Raw genomic sequence first — 24,192 nt, 5'->3', positions numbered from 1 at the left:
CAGTGAGCACAGAAGGGCTGGCCCTCGGCTCGTGGGCAGCAGGACTCACTGCTGTTCCCTGACACGGGGCCTGCATGCCAGCCGAGGACAGGGAAGCTATATCTGGCAAGCCTGGCTCTTGCAGTTCTAAAGGAAGGGCGTGGCTCTGAAGACAGCATTCAGGGCTGGGGTGTGGGCATGGAGCAGCTGAGCTGTGGGCAGGGCTTCCCGTGGAGGGTCCTGGGCGGGCGAATGGGAACAGAACAGCATGGCATCACTGGGCTTGTCCCCATGAGCCAGGCTTTGCCGCCTGACCTCAGCAGGCCAATTAAAAGGGAAGGAGTAGAGAAAAGCCAACAAGACAGGAAATGGAGTGGCCAGTGACCCTGAGTCCACCCTCAGGCCCTGACGCGGGGTTTAGGCTCAGAGGGCAAGAGGAAGCAAGTGAGGTAGGTCTGGCCGGTGCTGTCTCAGCCGCCACTGACCAGTCATTGCTCGGGCTCCGGTCTGTCCTTCCAGGCGGTCTGTGAGGTGTCAGGACCACAAGAGGTTTCTTCTTGAAAGACAAGGCCGCCACCCGGCTGGCGTCAGGCTGCAGCTTCTCAACCTGACAGCCAGAGCTTCCCGGGGAAGTTCCAGCTTTGGGGGCCGTTGTTTCAGCAGTCTGATAGGAAAGGGGAGGGCGCAGCATCTCCTCTGAGCACCCCTGTTCCCGTCAGGGCGGTTTACAGCAGTGCAGGCCCCAGGAGGCCACAGCTGAGGGAGCTTGCTGGTCTTGGCCCACCCTGGAGGTCACGACTGACAGCACAGGGCTTCAGGCAGCCTTGGCATCTGCTGAGGACAGGCATATAGCTCCCTCAGGACCATGAGCGTCATATAGGGGATGGAAGAGTGCACCGCCTCGGCCTGAGCTCTCTCCGCCCCACGGCCAGGCACGACTCATGTTTTAGGCGCTCCGTGCGGGACTGGATGGGAAGGGGGTCCACTGTCCCCCTCCTCATGGACCCAGCCCTGGGGTGATGGGGACACTGTCCAGGGCTTAGACTAGTGAGTCACAGCTGCTGTGAGTCCAGGTGTGCCATCCAGTTGCTGCACTCCTGACTGTCCTGGTAAACCCCTGATTGCAGAGTGAGACCGCATGAAAACCGTGACAGTTCCGCTCTCAGGCAGCCGCGGCACACGTGTGTGTGTGTGTGTGTGTGTGTGTGTGTATGTGTGTGTGTGTGTGTGTGTGTGTCTGCACAGCACACACACTTGTTCTTGAGGGTGAGGGGTTGTGCCATCAGGGCATCCAATGTGTGTGTGTGTGTGTGTGTGTGTGTGTGTGTGTGTGTACATGCGCACATGTGTTAGCGGAAGCCATAACGGCCATGTTGGCCGTTTTCATCAGTCTCTCCACACACCTTGTTTTTTGAGACAGGCTCTCACTGGCCTGGAGCTCAGCATTTCATGTAGACAAGCCTCTGGGCCCGCCGTCCCCGCCTCTTGTTCTGGGATTGACATGTGTATCGCTCCTGCTGTTGCTGCTGCTTTGTGCAGACGCTGGGATTGAACTCAGGTCCTCATGCTTGCTCGGCAAGTACCATCCTGACTGAGCCACCTGAGCAGTGTGTTCTAAATACAATTCTTTGTACTGTATAGTTGTCCAAGGTGATCTCCCGGGGTGCTAGAGTCATAGGGAGGGTGGCCAGCTTTTCTCAGGACATGGGATGGCACAGATGCAAGCCCAGCCCCCATTCCACAGGAGCAGCATGGGATCCCCGCAGTCCTGTGTCCAGCCCCCGCTGGGCACCGTCACTTCCTCAGAAGGTGTGATTTTTAATGCCACACAGGCTCACACTTGCAAAGTCCCCTTTTCCTTCCTGTCACTTTCTTTGAGGTGTGAACTCAAGAAACGAGAATTATATTGAAGCTAAGTGTACAATGAGCACATACTTCCACAGTTCACGACCAAGCGGGTCCACAGAGTGTTTGAGATGCAAAGTGAGATCCCACCAACTTGTTTGGATTTGGGGAGGTTGGGGGGTTCCCAACTTTTTTTTTTCGGTGAAGGCAAACATCATCCAAAGGAGATCAGGTGGGCAAGGTGCTGTGACAAGGGTCCCCAGCTTTCTGAGATAAGGTTTGGCCATGAATTCCAGGCTGGCCTTAAACTGGCAACAATTCTCCTGCCTCAGCCTCCTGAGTGTGAATACAAGTGTGAGCCACACCTGGCTAAGGCCTTTGACTCGCTAGAGACCCTCTAACCTTAAAATGTCCCCTGCTGATGTCAGGCATTCTGACCCCCGTAGCTTGGGCTGGGAATCAGGGGCAAGCACTGGAATGGACGACTCACCCCACCCCCCAGTCTGGCATGACCCGATGCTCGCAGCCGTGGCAGTGCAGCGTTCTGGAAAAGGAGACGCCCTGGGTTGCCTCTGTCCCGAGAGGCACGCTCTGCCTTTAGCCCATCTCCCCCCCTCCCGAACCTTTGCATGTCAACTCCGACAGAGGCGGGGTCAGCAGATGTCATACTCAGCGCCTTGTTGCCAAGTAAGTGGTACCCACAGGGACGGCATGTGACTCCAACGGGAGCTCCTCACTAGGTGCCTCACGTGTGCTCAGCGGATGAGGTAAAGGCTGAGAGCCAGGCTCCCAGGGTCAGGGCTGGGCCGGGCCTGCCTGTGGTGCTTCTCCCGATGACAGGCGGTAAACACCAGGAGGCAGAGGGGATCAAGCAGGGCCACAGCTGTCAGAGGTGGTGATGGGGGAGGTGGTTGGTCCTTTCTCTGCTGACTTTCTCACAGAATATGACTGTGGAGAGGGGTCTGTCTGGAGAGGGGCCGGGGCTTTAGAGTCCGAGGAGTTCATCCTTCGCCTTTGCCAGTCTCAAAAGGAATCTGGGTGAGGTCGGGAGGCTGCTCCGAGGGCAAAGCGCAAGTCCTGAGTTTGGATCTCCAGCACCCACATAGAAGTGGGTGCGGTAGTGTGGCGTGCGTCCAGATCTGAGGAGGAGATGGGATTCTTGGGGCTTGCTGGCCCTCCAGGCTAGTCGGCCCGTGAGCTCCCATTTCAGAGGAATGTGAGGTGGAGGGGGCTCACTGTCTGCTGATCTCAAATCCAGGCAACCGCTTCTCTCTTCTGCACCCCTGCCCCACCCGAGCACCAGACCCCCCACCGGTGGTGGGACCCGAACCTGAGTCCCCTGGAAAAGCAGCCAGTGTTCTTAACAGCCGAGCCATCCCTTCAGCCCCATGCCCCATCGCTTAGCCACCATTTCACAAAGGATGCTAGCCAGGAAAACGCGTTCTCGTCTCCAGCCTGCCCGCAGCACAACTGTGCCGCAGCACAACTGTCTCGGTTGTTCCCAGGCCCTTCCACATGCTCGGCTTAGCTTTGTGTGTTGTTGGCTTCATGTAGGCAGCTGCGTGGTCCGTCAGGACTTGGGTTGGGGAAGGTGTTGTTCAGGCAGCAGCAGCCTTAGAAACTAGTCCTGGGCCCGCAAGGAGGCTCAGCATGTTAAAGGCACGGGCATCCCCAGTCCGGCACCTGAGCTCTCTCCCTGGACCCCACATCGCGGTGCCTCTCCGCATGCACCTTGAAACACATGCTCACTCACATACATCATGCAGGTATGTGCATGCACACGCACAAATACATACATACATAAATACGTACACACATGCACACAAACATACATATACACAAATACATTCGTACGTACGTACGTACATACATGAACAGATATTTTCAGAAAACCCTGCTATTGTATTAGGTGGAGTTAATGGACGCCTCTGCAGACAGGCGTGAAATGGCTGTGTGTATCCACATGTACTTTATAGGCATGTTGATTTATGCACACGTGGGTGTATCTGCGCACGTGGGTGTGTCTGCGCACGTGGGTGTATCTGCGCACGTGGGTGTGTCTGTGCACGTGGGTGTGTCTGCGCACGTGGGTGTATCTGTGCACGTGGGTGTATCTGCACATGTGGGTATGCAGGTGCACCCACCCGAGCATGAGAGCAGAGATCAGGGAGGACATCAGTGTCCTCTTCATCACTTTCCTTCTCCTCCAGGAGGGTCTGTTCCTGAACCGGGAGCTGGTCAGCTAGCCCAGACGGCCCTGCCATGTCCATGCCCTCCGAACCGGGGCTGCAGATTTGGGGAAGCGCCTGGTCCTCGAGGTGGCAGGACCCGCACTCTTAACTGTGGGTCCAGCACCACATGTACTCTAGGAGTGTGTACATATGTGTGTGCAAACCCTTTCTCTGGAGCCTCCACTGTCTTCCCTAGAAAGTACCTAACAGGAGCGTGTGTGTGTGTGCATATTTTTGGAAGAACATTCTGTCAGTGTGTGTGTCACAGAGCCTGTCCTCGAGCTGTTTCCATGTAGGTCAGCACATCTAAATAAACAGAAGACACATTCTGGGTCTCCTCCATACAACTGTGTGAGGATTCGGGACCCTCACTGCCTCGGAAGTACTGGGCTAGGAGCGTGTATCTATGCATGCTTTACTGTCCTCCAGCGACCGGTGTTCTGGTGAAGCTTGTAGTCTTAGGGTCAGATAGAATGCTCTCTGCTTAAACAAAAAGAATCAAATCACCATTCTAATTTGTCTACAGTCCCCACTAATCAGCTGTAAACTGTCACATTAATTCAGAGTTTAGTGATGCTGAGAAGGAGCCATTTTTAATCATTTCTATCGTGGAATGTTCTGCCCATGAGCAGGTGATTTTCTGGTTGAGTGGAGAAGATCTTAAAGGGACAGCAAAGGCTGAGGTTTCAGGAAGGGAACTCTGTTCTGTGCCAGAGGAGAGTTTCCCTCCAGTGCAAAAGAGGGAGGTTCACAGAACTGTGTCCTAGGGAGGCTGTGGTCTATTTATTAATTTATTGTTAGCCAGGGGCGGGAAGTGTAAAGACAGACAGGTGGGTGGCAGAGCAGCTGAGATAAGAAAGGACCAGGAACGGAGGGAGCAGAGGGAGCAGAGGGAGCAGAGGGAGCGGAACCATATTTGCCTTCCCAGCGCTCTGTGGAGACGCACAGCTCCTGCTGCAGGACTTCTGTGTTTTCCAGCATCTGTGTGTGGACAGACAGACAGACAGCCCTTTGAGATTCCAGTCTGTGGATGGGAAAGCGAAAGCCAGAGCACAGAACTGTCTTCTGTGACATGTTAGAAGGGCCAGAGGTCTTAAGTGTGTGTGCCCCAAATGGGCTGGGGCTCAGGCAGAAAGACTGGTGCTGAGCATGCTGTCAGCTGAGGACACAGAGCACACAGACAAGCACTGGTGTCAATCAGGCTTAAAACGCTTCTGCTGAGTTTTGTTAACAATGACTGTTTTGACAGTTGTTCTTTCTTAAAAATTGCATGTTTGTATGAATGTATGCATTATGTTTGTATGAATGTATATATGTATGTGTGTATTATGTATGTATGTATGTATGTACTTATTTGGGGCAAATGCCGTGGCATGCATGCGCATATCAGAAGAAGATGTTTGGAGTTGGTTCTCTCCTTCCACAGTGTGGGCCCTGGAAGAACTCAGCCAGTGACCCACTATATTACGGGCACCCCTTCCCATGACCCAGTGGCGCCCTGAACTCCACCTCTTTGGCACCCCACCACCTCCCCAAAGTGCCACTCTAGGGGCCGGAGCCTTCAACATAAGAATCTGCAGGATTCTAGATACAGCCTGAGGCGGAAGGGCAGCAGGCAGAGGGGGAGAGCCCCTTCTTTCCTGTCCACGAGGTGAGCACGCTGACCTGCTCATGATTCCACTGTGATGCACAGGCCCAAGGCCAAAGGGACAACTGACCACCGGCTCTCCCTCCCAAGGCTGTGAGCCACAGCCAACCTTTCCTCCATGTGAGCTGGGCTCCTGAGGTGGCCGCTCCAGGAGCTGTGACTCTGTGTAAGCTGGACTCCTGAGGTAGCCAGACCAGGAGCTGTGACTCTGTGTGAGCCTCTGGCCTCAGAAGCGCCCACTATGAGCCATCTGCCACCAAGGCATGCTCTGTGCTTCCTCTGAACCACATCATGGAAAGCCAAGTGAAACAGATACCTGGTTGAGCTTTCCAGTGTGCTGGTGTGCCCACCCTGTTGGCTAGCTGTTGTCAGCTTGGCAGAGCTAGCGTCACCTGGGAAGAGGGAGTGGATGCTGGCTGAGGATTTGCCTCCTTGAGAGCGGCCGTTGGGAAGTCTGTAGGCTGCTCTCTTGGTTAATGATTGATCTGGAGGTGCCGAGGCACTGTGGGCGATGCTGTCCTTGGGCAGGTGGTCCCCAGTGGTATAAGAGAGGAGGCTGAGTGAGCCCCGGATAGCGAGCCAGTAAGGCTCTTCCTCCATCAGTTACTGCCACCGTGTTTGCATAGATGATGAACCTGTAAGCCAAATACAGACATGCCTCGCCACGTTGCTTTTGGCCATGGGTTTTATCAGAGCAGCAGAGAAACCTCACTAAGGCCGAGCGTGCGCCTTGTCCAGACAGAACAATTGTCAAAGGGCCACTGAGATGGCTCTGTGGGAAAAGGTGCCTGCTGCCAAGTCTGAGAACCTGAACTGAATCCCCCAACACCCTCATGACGGGCAGAGAAAACTGACTCCCGCAGTCGTCCCCCTGAACTAGACACACACACACAGACACACACACACAGACACACAGACACACAGACACACAGACACACAGACACACACACACACACACACACACACACACACACGGGGGTGGGGGGGAGAGAGAGCAACACAACAAACCAATAAACAAGACTTTAAAAAGAACAATTGTCAAAGAAGTAACTATGTTTCCAAAGCTCAGTGGCTGCATTGTGCCCTGGTTGGTACACAAGGCCGTTTGTGCTCTTGGGCTCCACTCAGGAAGAGCACAAGTGTTGGAGACAAGCCGTTCTCTGGTCCCTCCTGCCACCGTCGGGCTCAGACTCACAAGTAATGTTCTCGAGGCAGCTCAGGTCGGTTCACATTCACATCCTGCTTCCTTTTCAGGAGCTGCTTCTGTATCAGATCTCAGGTCAGGGTGACAATCTTAAACACCCCACAGATGGACTCAGTTCTGTTCACACAAGCATCAGGTACTGATGGTACTGGGAGGGCTTCAGGGACTGAGCTCTGAAACAAGCAGACAGACAGCCTAGCCTCAGGACATGGAGTTCAGAAGAGAAGAACAATGGTCCTCAACAAAGCAAGTGGGAACATGTCCACGTAAAATAAGCGCCTGAATGAAGCTGGAATGAGTGTGAAGGTGGCAGGAGGACTGCACGGAGGGTGGCGGAGGCTTTGCAGGAGGCTCTCCGTGTGCACATAAGCAAGGGTGATACCATGCACAAAGGTCAAAGGTCCTACATGAAGATGGTTGGCATGGAGGCAGCTTCTTCCAGTTCCTCTGGGGCAAGTGGGGTGTCTCAGAAGTCCCACAGGAGTCACTAAAACGAGGGACTGAGGACGTGCTTTTCCTCAGCTGGCAGAGATGCACCGCCAAGGCAATAGGTAGATTAACAAGGGGAAATTCCATGGGTTCACTAAGCCTGCAGGGGTACCCCGTGGGAGGAACGTGTTTCCACAAAGAGCATATTTTAGGGGGTGAAGGGACACAGCTGACATTGTCCCAGGTATCCAAGGTGAGAAGAAGTTCAAGGGAAGAACTTCGGACCCACTGGTCCTGAGTCTCCAAGCTGATAAGGAAGCCTTGGAAGGAAGGGCAGGAGGAAGTCAAAAGGACATTTGTTCTTGAGAATCTCTAGTTGGCTTTTAGGCAAACAGAAGGCATAGAGTCCCCCCTGCTATGTCCAAGTCTCTCAGGCCCCCAAAACCACCAAGGAGCTGATTCTGACACAAACACAGTACCGTCTTTATTACAGGCTGGAGCTCAGGCCCACATCGTCACCAATGCAGCAACAGTCTGGTTCTTGAGTGCAGATCCCTGAGCTTGGGAAGAGAGGGGTTTTTATTTAGGGTCGCACCAAGGTCCTGGAAATTCCAGCTTGGCAGCTCTGTAACTGATTGTTTGCCTGAGTTCGTTTTGCTCAACCTACTGTAAGGAACACCTGGGAGAGCTCCAGGTGTTCACTGATAAGCCGTTGCTAGGGGTGACGGGTAAATTTACCAGGGGCTAGTGGTCAAAGCACAGTTCTGTGGCTTTCTCCGCACTGTTCCTTGGATGGGGGACTTTATTGTCTTGTTCCTGGAATTGGTGACCTATGGCCTGGTTCCTGGGACTGAGGACATTTTGCGGGGTGTCAGGCCTGGTCCTCTCACACCTTGCATTTGATCAGCTAAAGAGTCCTTATATATATGCCTGTTATCGTCCATGACTGTAGCAAGATACTTAACAATCATTTATAAAGAGGAAATATCTGTTGTGGCATTCTTACTGGCCCATTGCCCTTGCTTTAGGCCTCTGATGAGGCAGAGAGCAAGTGGAGGGTAAAACTGCTCAGCTGGGCTGAGTGGCCAGACACCCCAGGGACCCACTGACAGCCTCCCCCGCACTGGTCCAGATTACCCTGCACTGCACAGTGCCTGAGATTTATGTGGGTGCCGAGGGCTCAACTGGGTCCTAGTGTTTCCATGGCAGGTTCCTAAGTGGCTGAGAAGTCTCTGCAGCCCCTAGAGCATTTTCACAACCTCTGGAAAGGGAGAGAAATGCAAGGTAGACTGGCTGGGTGAGAAGGGGGGATGAAGCCTGGGGTGTCAGTGGGACAGGAAGGGCCCATGGAGGAGAGCCGTCAGCCCTTAATCCCTGCTGAGGTCAACAGTCTTGGATGTTTTCACCTGAACTGGAAAACAGGGTGTGGGGCCCCCAGTGGTCACCTGCGAAGGAATTAAGTCAGAGTTTCCACAGACTTCTATTGAAGTTACCTGCAGCTGGTTAAACGCTTTTAACTGTCTTTTCACCCACCGGCCTGTGTACTGATTTTAAGGCAGCTCAGACTTTTTCTCTATCAATGCTGTCAGGAGCTCTGTGGAGGACGTTCTCCTAAAAGCTGTGGCGGGAATCAAACTGCGCAGAGGACAGAGTGGAACAGGCAGCGCCGCACGCAGGGAGGTCTCGGAAGATGAGGCCCAAGTGTGTGCTGACCTAGATCCTACGCCCCCACAGGTGTGAAGCTCCCGCGCACACCAACTTTCCTCCTGTAGCCTAGCCACGATTGTGAGTCTCGGGAGTGGAGGTGGCAGAATGGGTCCTCCACAGGCTGCCCCAACCCCGTCCCATCACGCTGCATGAGGGCTGAGCACCGCTCTGTTTAGGGCTCTCGTGATCACCCGAGGCTCTTTCGGGCAGGGGCATACCGCCAATGCGGCATCTGGAAGCGGAGCCTGGGCTGGAGGGACACAGTGTTCAGGGCGCACGGGGCAGCTCCCAACCCTCTATAACTCACCTCCGTGGGACCTGTCACTCTCCGGGCATCTACACAGTACGCACACCCACAGTCACACTCACACGCAAGTGAAAATAAGGTAAACCCTAATGGAGGCAGCTCCTCTTGTCTCCAGCATCTTGAGTTACCTCTGGAGTCCGTCTTCCCAGCTCATGGTGCCTGGCAGTTCCCAGAAGGAGATGAAATCCCGGGTGGTAGAGGACATGCCTTAGATCAGCAGTCCTGACCGTGATCTTGGGCTTCCAGAGAGCCTCCGTCTGAGAGCCTCTGTCTGTCCTTCCCGCTGGCTTCCGTGGGGTTTCCTCACGGCCTCCGTGTTACTAACACCACCGAGGTGGGAACTGGGGGTGCGTGGGGTGGCGCAGTGTCCAAGAGGGCTTGCAGTGCAAGAATGAGGACCTGGGTTTAGAACCCTGACACCCACATAGACGGCAAGGTGTGGACCTGCAGCCACCCTCCCGCCCCACCCCCACCCTACCCTATTCCCCACCCCTTCCACTCTACCCCCACCCTGCCCTATCCCCTCCTACCCCACCCCCACTCTACCCCATCCCCCGCCCCCTCCTACCTCACCCCTACCCTACTCTATCCCCCACCCCCTTCCACTCCACCCCCACTCTACCCTATCCCCATCCCCACCCAACCTGTCACCCACCCCGCACTGTTTGGGGCAGACGGGACGATGCACAGGTCACCGGGTGGGTGACCGAGTGGGTTTTAAGGCCCGAGCGTCCATCCTGGGCCTCCTTCCCACCATGCACCACACTGACCATGAAGAAGGTGTATTGGTCTTTGGTTCTATGTCTTGTTACTGAAAAGAAACAAGGGGCACATCCTCCCCGGGGGAGCGGGCACCCTCAGGAACCGGGAAAGGTGAGGCTGTTCTAGATCTGTTTGCTCTGCCGTGCCCTGTGAGAGTCCGCAGAGGCTCCCTGAGATGCCTCGGAGGTAATTTAAGCCAGAGGACCCGTGTCAGCATGGCCTCAGGGTTCAGGTGTGAAGTGTGCCCAATCTCCTGTGTCTGCACCATTAGTCCTGAGACGCTAGTGCTGAGAGACCTGACCCAGCTGGAGAAAGTGAGATCCTGGAGGGCACGCCCAGCCCTGCCTCCTGCCCAGCCCTGACTCCTGCCCCAGGTTCACTACGTCATGGTTCTGTCACCAGCAGCTCAGACAGGAGCTAGTCCCGTTGGCCACCATGCCATCCCCACCTCAGTGGACTGTGTCACCCCGGGCACCCATGGGCTCCCAGGCAGCTGCTCCCCGAGATTCCATCACGGTAATGAGCAGGCAGCCAGTTCCAGCCCCGGACTAGAGACCACTCAGCACAGCACTGGGGCAGGGGCCTGAAGCCTCTCCTCACATCACTCCCACAGTCACAAGCCAGAGCAGCAGGCACAAGCACCCCCTGTGCTCAGCCTGACACAGTTCACGCCCTCCTGCCCAGGGGATGGTGCCACCAACTCTCAGCGGGGCCTTTCCACACCAGGCGTGACCCAGACGCCGCAACCCACACAGACATGCCAGCCTGACCCCAACAGTCCTCGGCTCTCTCCCGGGGGGGTCTTCTGGGGCCCAAGTGTAGCCTGCCTGACAGCCGCTCTCACTCCTTCCCATCAGCCTTTCCGTGTGCGGCCTGAGCCTGGCTTGCTCTCAGCGGCCTGAGCCTGCATCTTTCACCCTGTGTGGAAGCCCCGGCCCTCCGAATGTCAAGCTCAAAATTAGCCTCAGCTCCCAGGAGCTGCTGGCTGTGTGGGCACCAGATGGAGTCAGGAACTGGTGCTCAGAAAGATGGCGCTTGGCCAGCCGGGGACACGTGCCACAGAACCATGTGTATGTGGGTGGATGTGTGCGTTTGCACGTGGCTTCAGAAGGTCCGTGGCTCGCTCGTGAGCTGTGCGCCTTCTGGGGCAAGCAATCAGGACCATCAAGGGATTTCTGCATGTGTGTGTGTGCATGTGTGTGTGTGTGTTTACTCATGGTGTGTTTCAGAAGAAGACACGGGGTATCCTGGTCTATCACGCCACCTTTTACTCCCACGAGAGACAGTCTCTCTCGGTGAATATGAGGTAGCTTGTCAGCAGACCTCAGGGGTCCTCTGGTCTTCCCAGCCTCCTGCTGCAAACAACTTTGTCATGGCCCTAAGATAGTTTGTTTTGTTTGATTGTTTGTTTGACAGCAGACATTTGAGAAATAAAGTTTGACTCTACACCTGAGAGACTGTGGAACTGTTCTTTCTAAGCAAGATACATTCCCCAAACCTCATTTTGAAACCCCTTTCAATTACGCTAACATGTCATTCTTTCAGAACCTCACTGTTTTTAAGTGCACTTAGTTCTCTCTCCTGAGCCACCTTGTTCAGACACATCTGCCCTCATGGCCTCAACACATGGTCCAGAGAGCCCCCTGCCCGACTGAGCTCCCTCATGGCCTGGACACATGGTCCAGAGAGCCTCCTGCCCGGCTCAGCTCTCTCTTGCCCGAATTTGTTCCCCAGGAGGTTGCTCTGATAATGATGTTGAGGAAAACAGGGCGTGTCCTGACGAGTCCTGAGTAACTGTTGTGGTTTGTGGTGGATTGTGGGGCCGCCGAATGTGCGGGGCACTGTCTGGGGCTCTGGGTGTGCCCTCAGGCTGGAGAAGGGCCAAGGGTGTTCAGAGTGTCCCTAGGCCTGTGACTCACTGGGATTGTGCTTTCTGTGCCTTTACCATGTCTGCCTCACCCTGCAGCCTTCCCTCTCATCAGCCTGCTTCCCCGTACACACCTGTGCTGTCAGTCAGTCTTTATGGAACATTCTGTGAGTCATCTGTTCAGATGGGGGTTCGGTCTCTGGGTAGACCCTGATAAGGCTCCCCTGAGGCGTGGGGAGGGCCCAGCCCTTCTGGGTCTTCCTTGGTCTGAGGAGGCCTAGGTGCTGTCTGTTAGCACACACCCCCTCCCCTGCCCAGCCCTGTGCTCTGTCTGCTGGGCTGACAGGAGCTGGAGTGGGTGGACTCTCCAAGTGTTAACAGAGAGCTAACACTTGGGATGTCCTGTGACAGGCTGATTGTGTCTCAGCAATGGCGTGGATTCAAGACAGGACGGCAGCCGTGAAACTGTCGATTTCTTAAGAGTGAGAGTAGGGGCTGAGAGACAACTTAGAGCATTGATGACTGGGTTCCAGCCTGACACTCACCTCAGGCGGCTCTTTCTGGTCTCTGCAGGGCCCTGCATCCATGTCCACAGATGCTCACATAGACATGCATTTGCAGGCAGTATTTTACAAAGGCTGCATTTTTAAGTAAGTGATAAGAATAGAACATGGAGCACCCTCCCCAGGACGGACACGGGACATACGTACATGGCCCAGGAGCCCAGGCTCCTTCCTACCCAAGGCCACGGTAGCTCTTTCTTGGCTGTTGTCGGGAACTGCTCTTCTGTTGCTGGAGCTTGTTTGGCCTGGCCTTGGGGTGTCAGGAACATTGTGAATGGAGCCTTTCTTGTTGACTGGGTCCCTGCCTTTAACCCTCCAAGGATCCACAGATCTCTTACCCCATAAAGGACTCTCGGCTGTCAAATTTTACAGCCGTCGGGAAGCCAGAGACTCCAGGGGCTCGCACCCAGCACCTCACACTCTTCCTCCTCGTGGCGGCCAAGCGTGTTGTTTCAGAGCTCACTCTCTGGTTCCCAAGTGCTCACTGGGCCTTTCCCTTGCAGGCTATGGGCACACGGTGCCCTTGTCAGACGGGGGCAAGGCCTTCTGCATCGTCTATTCAGTCATCGGCATCCCGTTCACGCTGCTCTTCCTGACGGCGGTGGTCCAGCGCGTCACGGTGCACGTCACCCACAGGCCCGTGCTGCACTTCCACATCCGCTGGGGCTTCTCCAAGCAGGTAGTGGCCGTGGCACACGCCGTCCTGCTGGGGCTGCTCACGGTGTCCTGCTTCTTCTTCATCCCGGCTGCCGTGTTCTCGGTGCTGGAGGAAGACTGGAACTTCCTGGAGTCCTTCTACTTCTGCTTCATCTCCCTGAGCACCATCGGCCTGGGGGACTACGTCCCGGGGGAGGGCTACAACCAGAAGTTCCGGGAGCTGTACAAGATCGGCATCACGTGTGAGTACCGCACAGGCCGTCCTGGCCAGTCTGTCTGTCCCTCGAGCCACATCATCTGGGTCTCCACGGTCACTCTCAGTGCCTGCTTGCTTTCTCTTCCACGTGCTTTTCCCTTCCCCTGTCTTCCCGTGGCTGTTCCTCTTCGCCATTGCCTGTCACAATTCCATGGCTCCGCTTTTGTCTCCCGCACTGCTGAGCTTCCTGGATGCGTGTGTTTCTGTGAGGGGTCCCCGTGTGTGGAAGCCAGGGCACACCCTCCTGGTCCTGTCTCTGGCACCTTACATCAGTTTGACACAGGGTCTCTCTGGCTCGCTGCTCCATCAAAGCCTCCTAGACAGGCTGAGCAGGGGCCCCAGGACCACCTGATCCCCCCTCGGATGACAGCTCAGGCCAGGGCCCCAGCTTCCCCAGGGATGACAGCTCAAGCGGGGGCCCCAGCTTCCCCGGGGATGACAGCTCAGGCCGGGGCCCCGGCTCCCCAGGGCTTGAAGGAGCCATCTCAGGGCTCACGCTGTCAGCTCTTCAGTGCCCGAGTGAGTGTCTCCTTCCACAAAGAGCTCAACAGCCACAGGAGCTGATGGTCACCAAGGTGACTTACTCTGCACGGTCACATATCTTCCACACAAGAAAATAAGCCCCAGCTGGCTGTCAACATCGTGTTCCTTAACTTTCTAGGACATTTCTCTGAGTGGCCTTCAGCCTGGCTTGTGTGCCCTTCTGTTCTGAAGTTACCTGGCGTCACTCTTCTTCAGAATTCATGTGTGGGAAGTGAAGTAGTGACACATGTTCAATTAAAGTGCCTGCCTCACCAGTGTGAGCACCGAGCCAGACCCTAGCATCCCCATAGGAAGTGTGCTGGCATGGGGTGGTTAGGGAGGACCCCAGCATGGCTGGCTGCTCCGTCCGGCCATTGAAGACGCTCTCCACCTCTGCATCCACACATACACTCACCAGCAAACACCTGCACACACACTCGCCCATACAACACACAGTGGGGAAATCATGCGGTGGAAGACACTGGTGGTTCTCTGTGTGTGCCCGCCAGGTGTGCTCAGGGTGTGTAGCGAGCAGTCACGACTGTTTCCTGCCTTCTCTAGAACCTCTTCACCTGTGACCCAGCTTCTAGGAAGCCGGAGCCATACCCCGCCTTGTTGTTTTAATCCCACGAAGTGGTTGGCTGAGCCCTGTGCCTGAGTATTTCCCTGAAACGGAGACTCACCGGACAAAGCCTGCTCACAAATGCCAGCACTTTCCGAGGCTTCTGGCGACAGTCCAGGCCTAGTAAATATTTGCCAGAGTCCTGGGAGGAGGGTTTCGCACCTTTTATGACTTTAGAATCTGTGTGTGACTTGGGGACCACCCCCATCCCACCCGCGTGGCCTGGTGTTAAGCTGCCTCTGATTCAGCAGCATGATGATCCTGCTCGGAGAGATGTGGTGCTTATACTTATATTTGAGATCTTGCTAAGAAGTAGGATTACTGGCCTCGAATGAACACACATTTTTGTTACTCACAGGTTATAACTCTGAGGTCCCCACATAAGACACATGTCCACACAGTCGCTGCCTCCGTTCCCACCTCCTCGGTGGCCAAAAAAGCCCTAGACCCTCTGTGAAATTGATAACAGGGACACAGCTCAGCCGTCTTTGAAGCTTCCAGGCGATGGCCTAAGTCCCATTTCGCTTTCTAATTTCTTCACGAGCTGGAGAAGTAGGCTGTCCCAGTGATCACGGCTATGTCTCTCCATGTAATTGCCCTGGCCTTCCTGACGTGTGAGCTGTCTTGACTTTCCACGGCATGCTGACCCCTCCCATCCTGCTCCCTCCTAACGGTGTGAACCCTTTTCCGGGCAATGAGCAGGACAGGCTTCATGCTCAGAGTGCTCAGCGCTTATGCATCTAAGGAATGAGTGTTCCGAAGTTGTAGATAGCCTACCCAAAACCCCATGGGCACTTGGGCCAGCATTCCAGAGTCTGGTTAAATAATAACCAAGCTGGGGGTAGATCTGGCTACTGCCAAACACAAGAGTCACCGTGGCACCAGCGTACGATCAAAACAGACAATCAAAGTCGGAGATCCCAAAACTCTGCCCGGCGTACCTGGGGTCCAAGCCCCAACGTGTAAAATTTACCTTTCCCTGTCTGTGCATCTGGGAATCTTCCTTTTATGCCTTACTACTGGGGCATGAAATGAGGGTTTCAGATGTTCGCAATTTCCTGTCCCTTTCTGTGAGGGTTTTTGTGGGTTTTTTTGTTTTGTTTTGTTTTTTTATGTTGAAACTGAGTTAAAATCACTGTTTGCCCATCACAAGTTCTAAGAAATAGTGCTTATCCTTCAGGAACGAGAAAATTATAGTTACGTAGTACATGGTCCACTTGCCCAAACACTGACAGTGACTGGCAGGAGGCTTAGGCAGCAGAAATCAGCACAGAACTCTTGAGTGCTTGGATAGGTGCTCATGGAACATGAAAACTGTCGGTGAGGAAAGGGCCACATTGGGAGACTGTCAGGAGTCATTTGACTTAAACCACATTAGCAGCAACTGGTTGCTTTAGTCCTCTAAAAACTGAAGACAGGGGAGGGCAGGACCCTGGGAGGGGCCGGAACTCCTGGAGGGGCGGGACACTTGAGGAGGGCGGGATCCCTGGAGAGGGGCGGGGAGCCGGGAAAAAGCGGAACCCATGGCTTCAGGTTGCAGCCTTAGGGGTGCTGAGCAGCAAATTAACAGTGGCTGACTTTGGGAAAGGCAAGAAGAGCCCGGCTCAGCAGTGGGCACACTGCACAGAGGGGGAGCAGGCTTGAGGCTGGACCAAAGCAACGTCTGTGTGGGCAGAAGGCAGGTGAGGCCGCTGGGTCCTCCCACACAGAGCAAAGGCTTCGCCTGGGGAAGGTGCAGATGGGGGCATTGGAGACCCCAAGAAGTGCTTCCCTGGAACAAAAATGACCTCCCCCGGATTAAGATGGGAGAAATTGCAGTCCTAATGGCTTACCGTAAGGAGTAATTCCACCAGCCTAATTTACTACGAAACAGATGTCCCATGAATTTAATGTTACCATAATTTAATTCGGGTCTGACAGTCCAGGTTTAGGGAAAGCCGACTCCTTGTAAGGTGGCTATGGTCCTTTTGAAAACAGCAATTCCAGTCGTGTGAATACTTCTCTCAGTTAGCAGCGTTCAACTTTCTACAAGGTGAAGGGCTGCTGAAAAGCTAATAGGATGATTCTATACTTAGATTCATGTAACTGGACATGCGATTGTGTCTAAACACTGGGAATGTTCCCTCAGAACGAGGCAGAGGCAGCTGTCTCTCAGTGCGTGTTCCTTGGCCTGTTCCAGGTGCTGTGCGAACGGCAGGAAGCAGCAGCCCATTCCTGATGATGCTGATTTAATTCCAGTTCCTGCTGTCTTTTAGTGCTGAAGGCCAATGACCACTTTAATGGCTGATATCAAATAAAGAGTGTTTAACACTTAAAGAAATTTGAAGCCAGGCCTGGGGAGATGGCTCTGTGGGTAAGGGTGATCACAGCAAGCATGAGGACCTGAGTTCGAATCCCCTGCACCCACACACAAAGCAGCTCCAGTGCTGCTGAGGTAGAGACAGGAGGCTCACTGGGGCTTGCTCGCTGCTCGCCTAGTGCCAGGGTCAGTGGGAGCAATAAAGTGGACAGTGACAGCAGGACATCCAGTGTCCTCTGACCTCTGCACTCATGTGCCTGGAGCTCACACCATCCTACGTGCGTGAAGCTCACACACACATCTGAAGCCTGTCACTAATCAAGTCCTCTGGCGGGTAAGTCATCTCGGTCTTTTTCTCTGTGTTCCTCCGTGAGCCGTGGACCGCAGACATTCCTAGAAAAAGCTGGCAGCAGAGCCGCTGGGGAACCCTTGTGCATGGTGTGTGTTTGTGGGGGGGGTTCACTCCGTCCTGACCAGGCTGGCGGTGACGAGGTCAAACTGAGACTCTGCCTGCTTTCTGCCCGGCAGGTTACCTCCTCCTGGGACTCATCGCCATGCTGGTCGTCCTGGAGACCTTCTGTGAACTCCACGAGCTGAAGAAGTTCAGGAAAATGTTCTACGTGAAGAAGGACAAGGACGAAGACCAGGTTCACATCATGGAGCATGACCAGCTCTCCTTCTCCTCCATCACGGAGCAGGCGGCCTGCCTGAAGGAAGATCAGAAGCAAAGTGAGTCCTTCGTGGCCTCCCAGTCCCCGCCCTACGAGGACGGCCCTGCCAGCCAGTGAGCGGCCACCAGGTGGCTCGCTCAGAGCCATGACTGGCCCGTTCTCACTGGAGAGCCGACCCCAAGAGGACGCTATTCTAAGAAGTATCTGCTGTTAACACTATTTCAAAACACGGCTTTGGGTTCTCGGGATGGGTGCCTAACCCACTGCAAATGAGCTGTGCACCTGTGACCCACGAAGACGCCATCACCGGGACGTCACCCACCAGGATGGATACTTGAAGCAGTGCCCTGTGGTGGATGGAGGTGGATTTTATAGGTGACTGGGGAGCCTGGGTTTGCATCCCAGCCATTTTGCTGAAGCTAAATAGCAACATTTATATTTAAAAACAGACAAAAAGTATAGAGATGTATTTTATACATAGGCTTCGGTGTCCTGGCTTGCATGTGTCTGTCCAAAATGATTATTTTTGTAGAGTCTCAACCAACTCTGTTTATAATGTGCACACAGGACATAGAAATGTTTATATCCTGTGTGTGTGTAGGCCAGCAGCGCTCCCTAGACTTCGTAAGCCAAGATAAGAGTTTGTTTTTTTCTTTTTGATTTCTCTTTATACCGAAGGACGCAGAATTGCCAGCACGCTAGGAGGCATCACAAACTCAAGAGAAACTCTGCGTGCTCTTCTGTGGCCGTGTACAGCTCTACCCTCTCACAGTGGTGTGGGACCAGATGGCCAGCGAGGAGGCGAGAGTGTCCGGAAGGCACACACTGTCCGTACCCACCTCACACTAAAGCACAGCACACAAGGGCAGCGCTCCGAAGGACGGGTTATGTCAGGCTAAGCCGCGGAGTCCCCGCTTAGAGCTGAAATCAATAAAGTCCCGGCGGGCTGCGGCCCGGCTCCTGCGCCTGATGTTCTCGTCTCCGTGTCCACGCAGGACACACTTTAGAGTGACAGCCACGGTCTGTCCGGGGTACCCGAAAGCACTAAAAATCAGAAAGGCCCTGCGTGTGACGAGCTCTCTGACGCCTCTGTCTTGCGGCCCTGGGTTGTACCCAGAGGTAATCTACCTGCCTGACAATGACTGGGCACACTCCATGATTTCAGAGGCAGCCTCATCACACCCGGAGGCTCCCCACCTCCTCAGCCCCTGCTGACCCCTTTAGAACTAGCACTTGCGAGGCAGCATTGGCCACTCCTTAAAAGTCCAGTGACTTAGATACCTCTCCCTAGGCTCCGCCCCTTAAGGTCCCACCTCTCCCTAGGCTCCGCCCCACAAAGGCCCTACCTCTCCCTAAGCTCCGCCCCTTAAAGGTCCCACCTCTCCCTAGGCTCCGCCTTTAAAGGTCCCATCACCTAATAGTGGCACACTGGGAGAAGGCTTGCAGCTCAAACCGTTGGGAGAACCCCGCACTCAAACTCCAGCCCTGGGGCATCTCTCTGCAGATATTACAATCAGACCAATTCTGCTCCACTCCAGGAAGAGGAGAAGTTGAGCTTTCTAAGCTACAGTCGCTATCCTTCTGAAAGACAGCCATGTTTCTATTTGCTGTAAACCCTGTGCCTGGGGACATGTACACAGTGTGCCTTTCCGGCAACGAGAAAGGAGATTCTTAGAAATGAGAAGAGGGCAGAGTGTCTGAGGGAGTGAAAGCGAAACTCCTCCAGCCTTGTAAAGCTGCCGAGGTCCAGGACCCTGGGTATAAACTGCTGGTCTTCCTCTCAAATAGGACAGCTCAGGGTCACCAGGACCGGCCCTGGAAGGTGGGAACAGGACGGCTGTGTCCCCGGATTCCATCATCTCCTGGTTCCTCGTTCTTGGAGTTCACTGCTGAGGAGCTGGAGGGGAAGGGACAGACGCCCACAGTTCAGGAAGGGGCTCCCTTTGGGGTGTTCCTTCCCAAGTGAGTTTAAGGCAAAAGCGTCGTAAGGACATGGAGCTGAAATTAAAACATGCCTTCCTCACCTTTGTCCACGTGTGCCCGGGACCTGTCACCTGCCCGTTTCCTCCCGTGATCTGTACTTCCCAAAGGATTTACTTTATGGAACTCTCTTACAGTACTTTTTGGTGTCCTTGGAGGTTGAACCCAGGGTCGCACACACACCCCAGGGTCCACACACACAATGCAGGGTCACCCCCTCAGGGTCCACACACCACTGGGTCCACACACACACCCCAGGGTCCACACACAGACCCCAGGGTCACCCCCAGGGTCCACACACACATACCAGGGTCAAACACACCCCAGGGTCACACACCCCCCAAGGTTCCATACCCCCCGGGTCACACACACCCCAGGGTCACCCCCTACGGTTCCCACCCAGGGTCCACACCACCCCAGGGTCAAACGCACACCCAGGTCACACACACCCTGGGCTCTACCACAGAGCTGTGTCTCTAGTCCAAATGGAATCTTTTGTATGAGGCAAGATAAGACAGTTGCTTCCTCACATCTTATTTATCATGCCATGGCGGCAGCCTCTGCTTTTCTTCTTGTTAGATTGTGTGCATGTGGTGTGTGTGTGTGTGTGTGTGTGTGTGTGTGTGTGTGTGCATGTCTCTGGTCTATGTGCTTGCATATCTGTGTGTATCTGCGTGTGTGTGTGTGTGTGTGTGTGTGTGTGTGTATCTGTGGTGGGATGTAGGGGCTCACAGAACCTAGAGGAGGGTGTCTGATCCCCTGGAGCTGGAGTTGCAGGCTGTTTGTGAGCCAGTGTGCGTGCAGGGACCTGCACAAGTCTGCATCATGGCAGTGTGTGTGTTCTACTGTGCCTTCTCTAGCCCTTGCAGCCTCCGTCTCTGATGGCCAGAGCACACAGAGCAGGGCTGTGTGTGGGCCCACAACACATGAGGAGGAGCACACTGTGATGAAGAGCACACTGTGAGGAGGAGCACACTGTGATGAAGAGAGTTACTGTTCGTGCAGAGGATCCAGGTTCAGTTCCCAGCACCACAGGGCAGATCACAACCACCTTCGAGGTCAGGCCTGGGGGATCCAACACTCCTGGCCTCCACTTCTCCCAAACATGCATGCACTCACACCAGGACGTACACAGAGAACACAGGCTGGCCCAAGGCCTGGACACACTTTCCGACATGATCCCATAACATGCTCTGTGTAAGCAAGTACTGTAAACTAGCGTGGGGCTGGACACGGGTCAAGTGTCCACCCTGCTCTCCCTGAGGAGCAGAGTTCGGTCCCGGCGCTCACCTCAGCAGGAGCCCAGCACCGGAATCTGACACACTCCCAGCCTCTGCAAGCAGCAGCATAGGGGCGTGCACACTCACTGACGTGCAAATAAAAGTGAAACTCATCTTTGAGCTGGCAAGTGCTTGCTAGGTGCTGTATCTGTGGTCTGCCCTAAGACCCCAAACCTATTCTGGTACAGATTTCTGCCTGCGCTGTTTTCCCCTTCACACTGATGAAAGCGCCCAGTCTCTGAATGGGGCACGCTCAGAGCTGCAGACAAGGGCAGAATAATCATGGCAGCACACCGGCCTTGGGGTTCCTTAAAACGCTTGTTCTTTTTCAGGAATTTTCCTTCTCTTATTTTCAGGCTGAAGCTGATAGTGAATAAGCGGCTGGAAGCTTTCTGTATGGTCTCTGTCCTCTAAACTGCTCCCTGGGGCTCAGCATCATGCGTTTTCAAGATACGGAGACCTTGAAATGTCACTAGGACGTTACTGCTGAATTATATGATGAAATACAATCCCTGGCCTTGTCAGACGAGGCATTTCCCGTCCTCTCGCTTCTAGTAGGTATAAATTGTGTGTGCACATACTACAGAGGTGTGAGCACAGACCAGTGTCCTGTGTATTGGTCAGTGTTTCCTTTCCATTTCTAAACTGTGGCCAGAGCCCTGAGCTCATCAGCCACTCCGACGTCTGGACAAGGGAGAGCCTGGCCTGTGCGCTGTGTGTGCTTGCTCCACTCTGCCCCCTCCCCGCCCCTACCAGGGCCTGTCACCAGCCCTGCCCATTGCTTCCAGGCAGCCCCCTCTCCTCTGACTCAGGGTGCACAACAAAAGCTCTCCCCTGAGGGGTTGTGACTGACGGGTACCAGGCCAGCAGCTTCGCAGATCAGGGCCGTAAGTGCGGGATCTGAGCCTGATCCCACCTGCTCTGCAGCGACTGAGGGAGATTTGGAAGGAAGGCCACTGGGGTTTGTGGCAAGTGCGGTGATTGGCAGCCGCGTGCTCTGCTGGCCTTCTATTTCCACACCTTCTTGATCCCGTGTGCTCAGTGAATCAGAGCAGGCTGGCGAGGGGCAGAATCCAGGGTCAGGCCCAGGTGTGGATGCCTTGGGGACCCTGGATGAGTTTGTGGAAGCAGATGGGAAGAGGACAGAGGCGGCGGCAGACAAAGCTCTGAAGGTCCCTGAGGACAGTATGGAGGGAAAGCAGGTTTTCTTCCCTCCAGCAGCCTGCAGGGAGGGGCTTCTGGTGCAGAGAGCTGAGAGGGATGCACGGAGCATCGGAAGCTTGTGCCCACACCTTGAGAGACTAGGTCCCTCGTTCATGTTCCCCATGGTCTGAAACACATGACAGCCCAGCCAGACTCACCTCCTGAGTTCCACACAGGAGCTGGGGAGAAGGGTGTCAGAGCAGAGCAAGGGACACGGTGCCCACAGGAAGGAAGGGACCAGCCTCTGCTCCGATAGGCATCCCAACCAGGCTCAGGCCATCTTGTTCTCATTCCAGTGATGGCAAAAGCATCAGCATGGCAGCAACCCAGGAGCCAGAAACTACAGCAAACATGCAGTCCTGGGGATGAACATTCAGTAATTTTATGTCATTTGCTCGGTGTTGGGGTTTGAATAGAAAATGACTCCTATGGATCCATATTTCTAACACTCAGTTCCAGACTTGTGGTCCTAGTCTGCAGGCTGCGGGATCTTTATTTGGGGGCTTGGAGCACTTGGTAGGAACAGGTCAGCAGAGCACAGAAAGCTGCACTACTCTTGTCCTCTGTGACATCAGCCAGTCCTCGCCCTTGCTGTGGTCTTGCCACCGGGCACACTTGTCCTGCTTCCGACAGCTGTCAGTCAGGGCGATGACAAGGGCGATAGCCACACTAAGTTTGTTCACATTGTGCCTGAGAAGGCAGAAAGTCTCACTGTCAGGAGGCTGCCACTCACATCTCCCCCAAAACTCAGGACTCGGTGTCACAGGATGGGGAGCAAGGATGAGTGAGGAAGAGCATCTGCCCCCCCCCCCTCGGTGCTCAGGTGCTCATGAACTTCACAGGAGGCTGCTATTAGCACTAGCCTCGGGCATTTCCCAGGCAGACAGGGGATGCCCCCAGCTGTGGAGGTAAAGGGCGCAGCAGGCTCTGGAGGGAGCGCCTTTAAATGGAGAGTCCTCAGGTCAAATTAGCAAGGTAGGGTGATGGTTTTCTCCCTGCTAGTGACATTGTGCAAGCAGCAGCATGGGCATGAACTCAGAGCAGGGCTGGATGCCGGGTTCTGTGGGGCAGCTGTTCATTTTCGGAGACCAGGTAAAGATGGAATCCAGGAGCCAGCAGAGGGGAAGCCTGTGGCCTTGTGCTGCTTTCTGAGTGTGGGGCTCAAGGAAGCCCCTCAGTGCCCTCACCGTCTGGAAGCCTTGTGGTTAGAAGAATTCCTTAACACAGTGGCTGTCAATACGTTCCTGACGTGTCACAGAAGAGGTGTCCTGAGGTGGGTTTTGAGAGTGTGGAGTTTTAGAAGAGTTATTAATGACACAGAAAGACAGACAACAGCAAAATAGAGGCTCTGAAGAAAACCCAGGCCCCAACCAGAGACAGACAACGTGGCTGGGCCTCTGAGGAGAGGAAATCAAGGCTCTGGTGACAGAACTGGGCTTACAGCTTTCTGAGGGCTGGGAGAGTCTGAGGGCCAGGAGAGCCAGCACCAGCTGCAGTCAGGCTGCCCGACTCTCCGCAGGGGTCCAGGAGGTGGAAGCCGGAGCTTTGGCCACTAAGAGCTTCTTAGATTTTACTTCCTGCAGGTGAGAGATCATGGAACCCGGAAGCCTGTTAGCCAGGGGCTCACAGACAGTGCACCGTGAGAAGGAAGGGCTATTATGGAAGGGTATTATGGTCTGGATTCTCACATTGCAGCACCATAGACCTGCCACCCGTGTCATTCTAACACACTCCCCATGCGCCTCGTCTTGGCTGCAGAAGGCCAACTTGGTAGAAGGTTAGCTAATTACAGACCTAACTGCAACTGGGGATTTTTCTCACAACATCCTGTAGGACAATTCATTTTTTTGTTTGTTTGTTTGTTTTCTTTTATTCTACTCCACTTAACTGGCCAACGTTAGTTGTCAAATACATCCATTTCTTGAGCTAGTCCAGTTGGTAACGTGTTTGCGGTCCAAGCCTCAGGTCGTGAGTTCAGGCCCCAGTGTTTTAAAGAAAGTGCCAAGTGTTGGTGCATTTCTGACCTCAGTGTGTGGGAAGATTAATCAGGCGGGGCTGGGGCTCACTGGCCCAGCCGTCATGGCAAAGTCCTGGCAGGTGAGAGACCCGGTTTCAAGAGAACAGGGATGTTATTGCCTAAGGAATGACATCTGAGCTTGT

General features: G+C 54.5%; 1 protein-coding gene across 1 annotated transcript in view; it reads left to right on the top strand.

The window, feature by feature from the left end:
• Kcnk1 (potassium two pore domain channel subfamily K member 1) overlaps positions 1 to 19,598 on the top strand; it is a 31,376-nt gene extending 11,778 nt beyond the window's left edge. The window contains exons 2-3 of the mRNA XM_021648361.2: positions 13,046 to 13,441; positions 17,427 to 19,598. Coding sequence (XP_021504036.1) covers positions 13,046 to 13,441; positions 17,427 to 17,686 — 656 coding nt within the window. The 3' untranslated portion in view covers positions 17,687 to 19,598. The remainder of the gene's footprint in view (positions 1 to 13,045; positions 13,442 to 17,426) is intronic.
• The last annotated feature ends 4,594 nt before the right edge of the window (positions 19,599 to 24,192 follow it).

This window comes from Meriones unguiculatus, chromosome 10 (assembly GCF_030254825.1).
Source record: "Meriones unguiculatus strain TT.TT164.6M chromosome 10, Bangor_MerUng_6.1, whole genome shotgun sequence".
In the NCBI taxonomy this organism is placed as follows: Eukaryota; Metazoa; Chordata; class Mammalia; order Rodentia; family Muridae; genus Meriones; species Meriones unguiculatus.
This window is presented reverse-complemented; position numbering and strand designations above follow the sequence as displayed.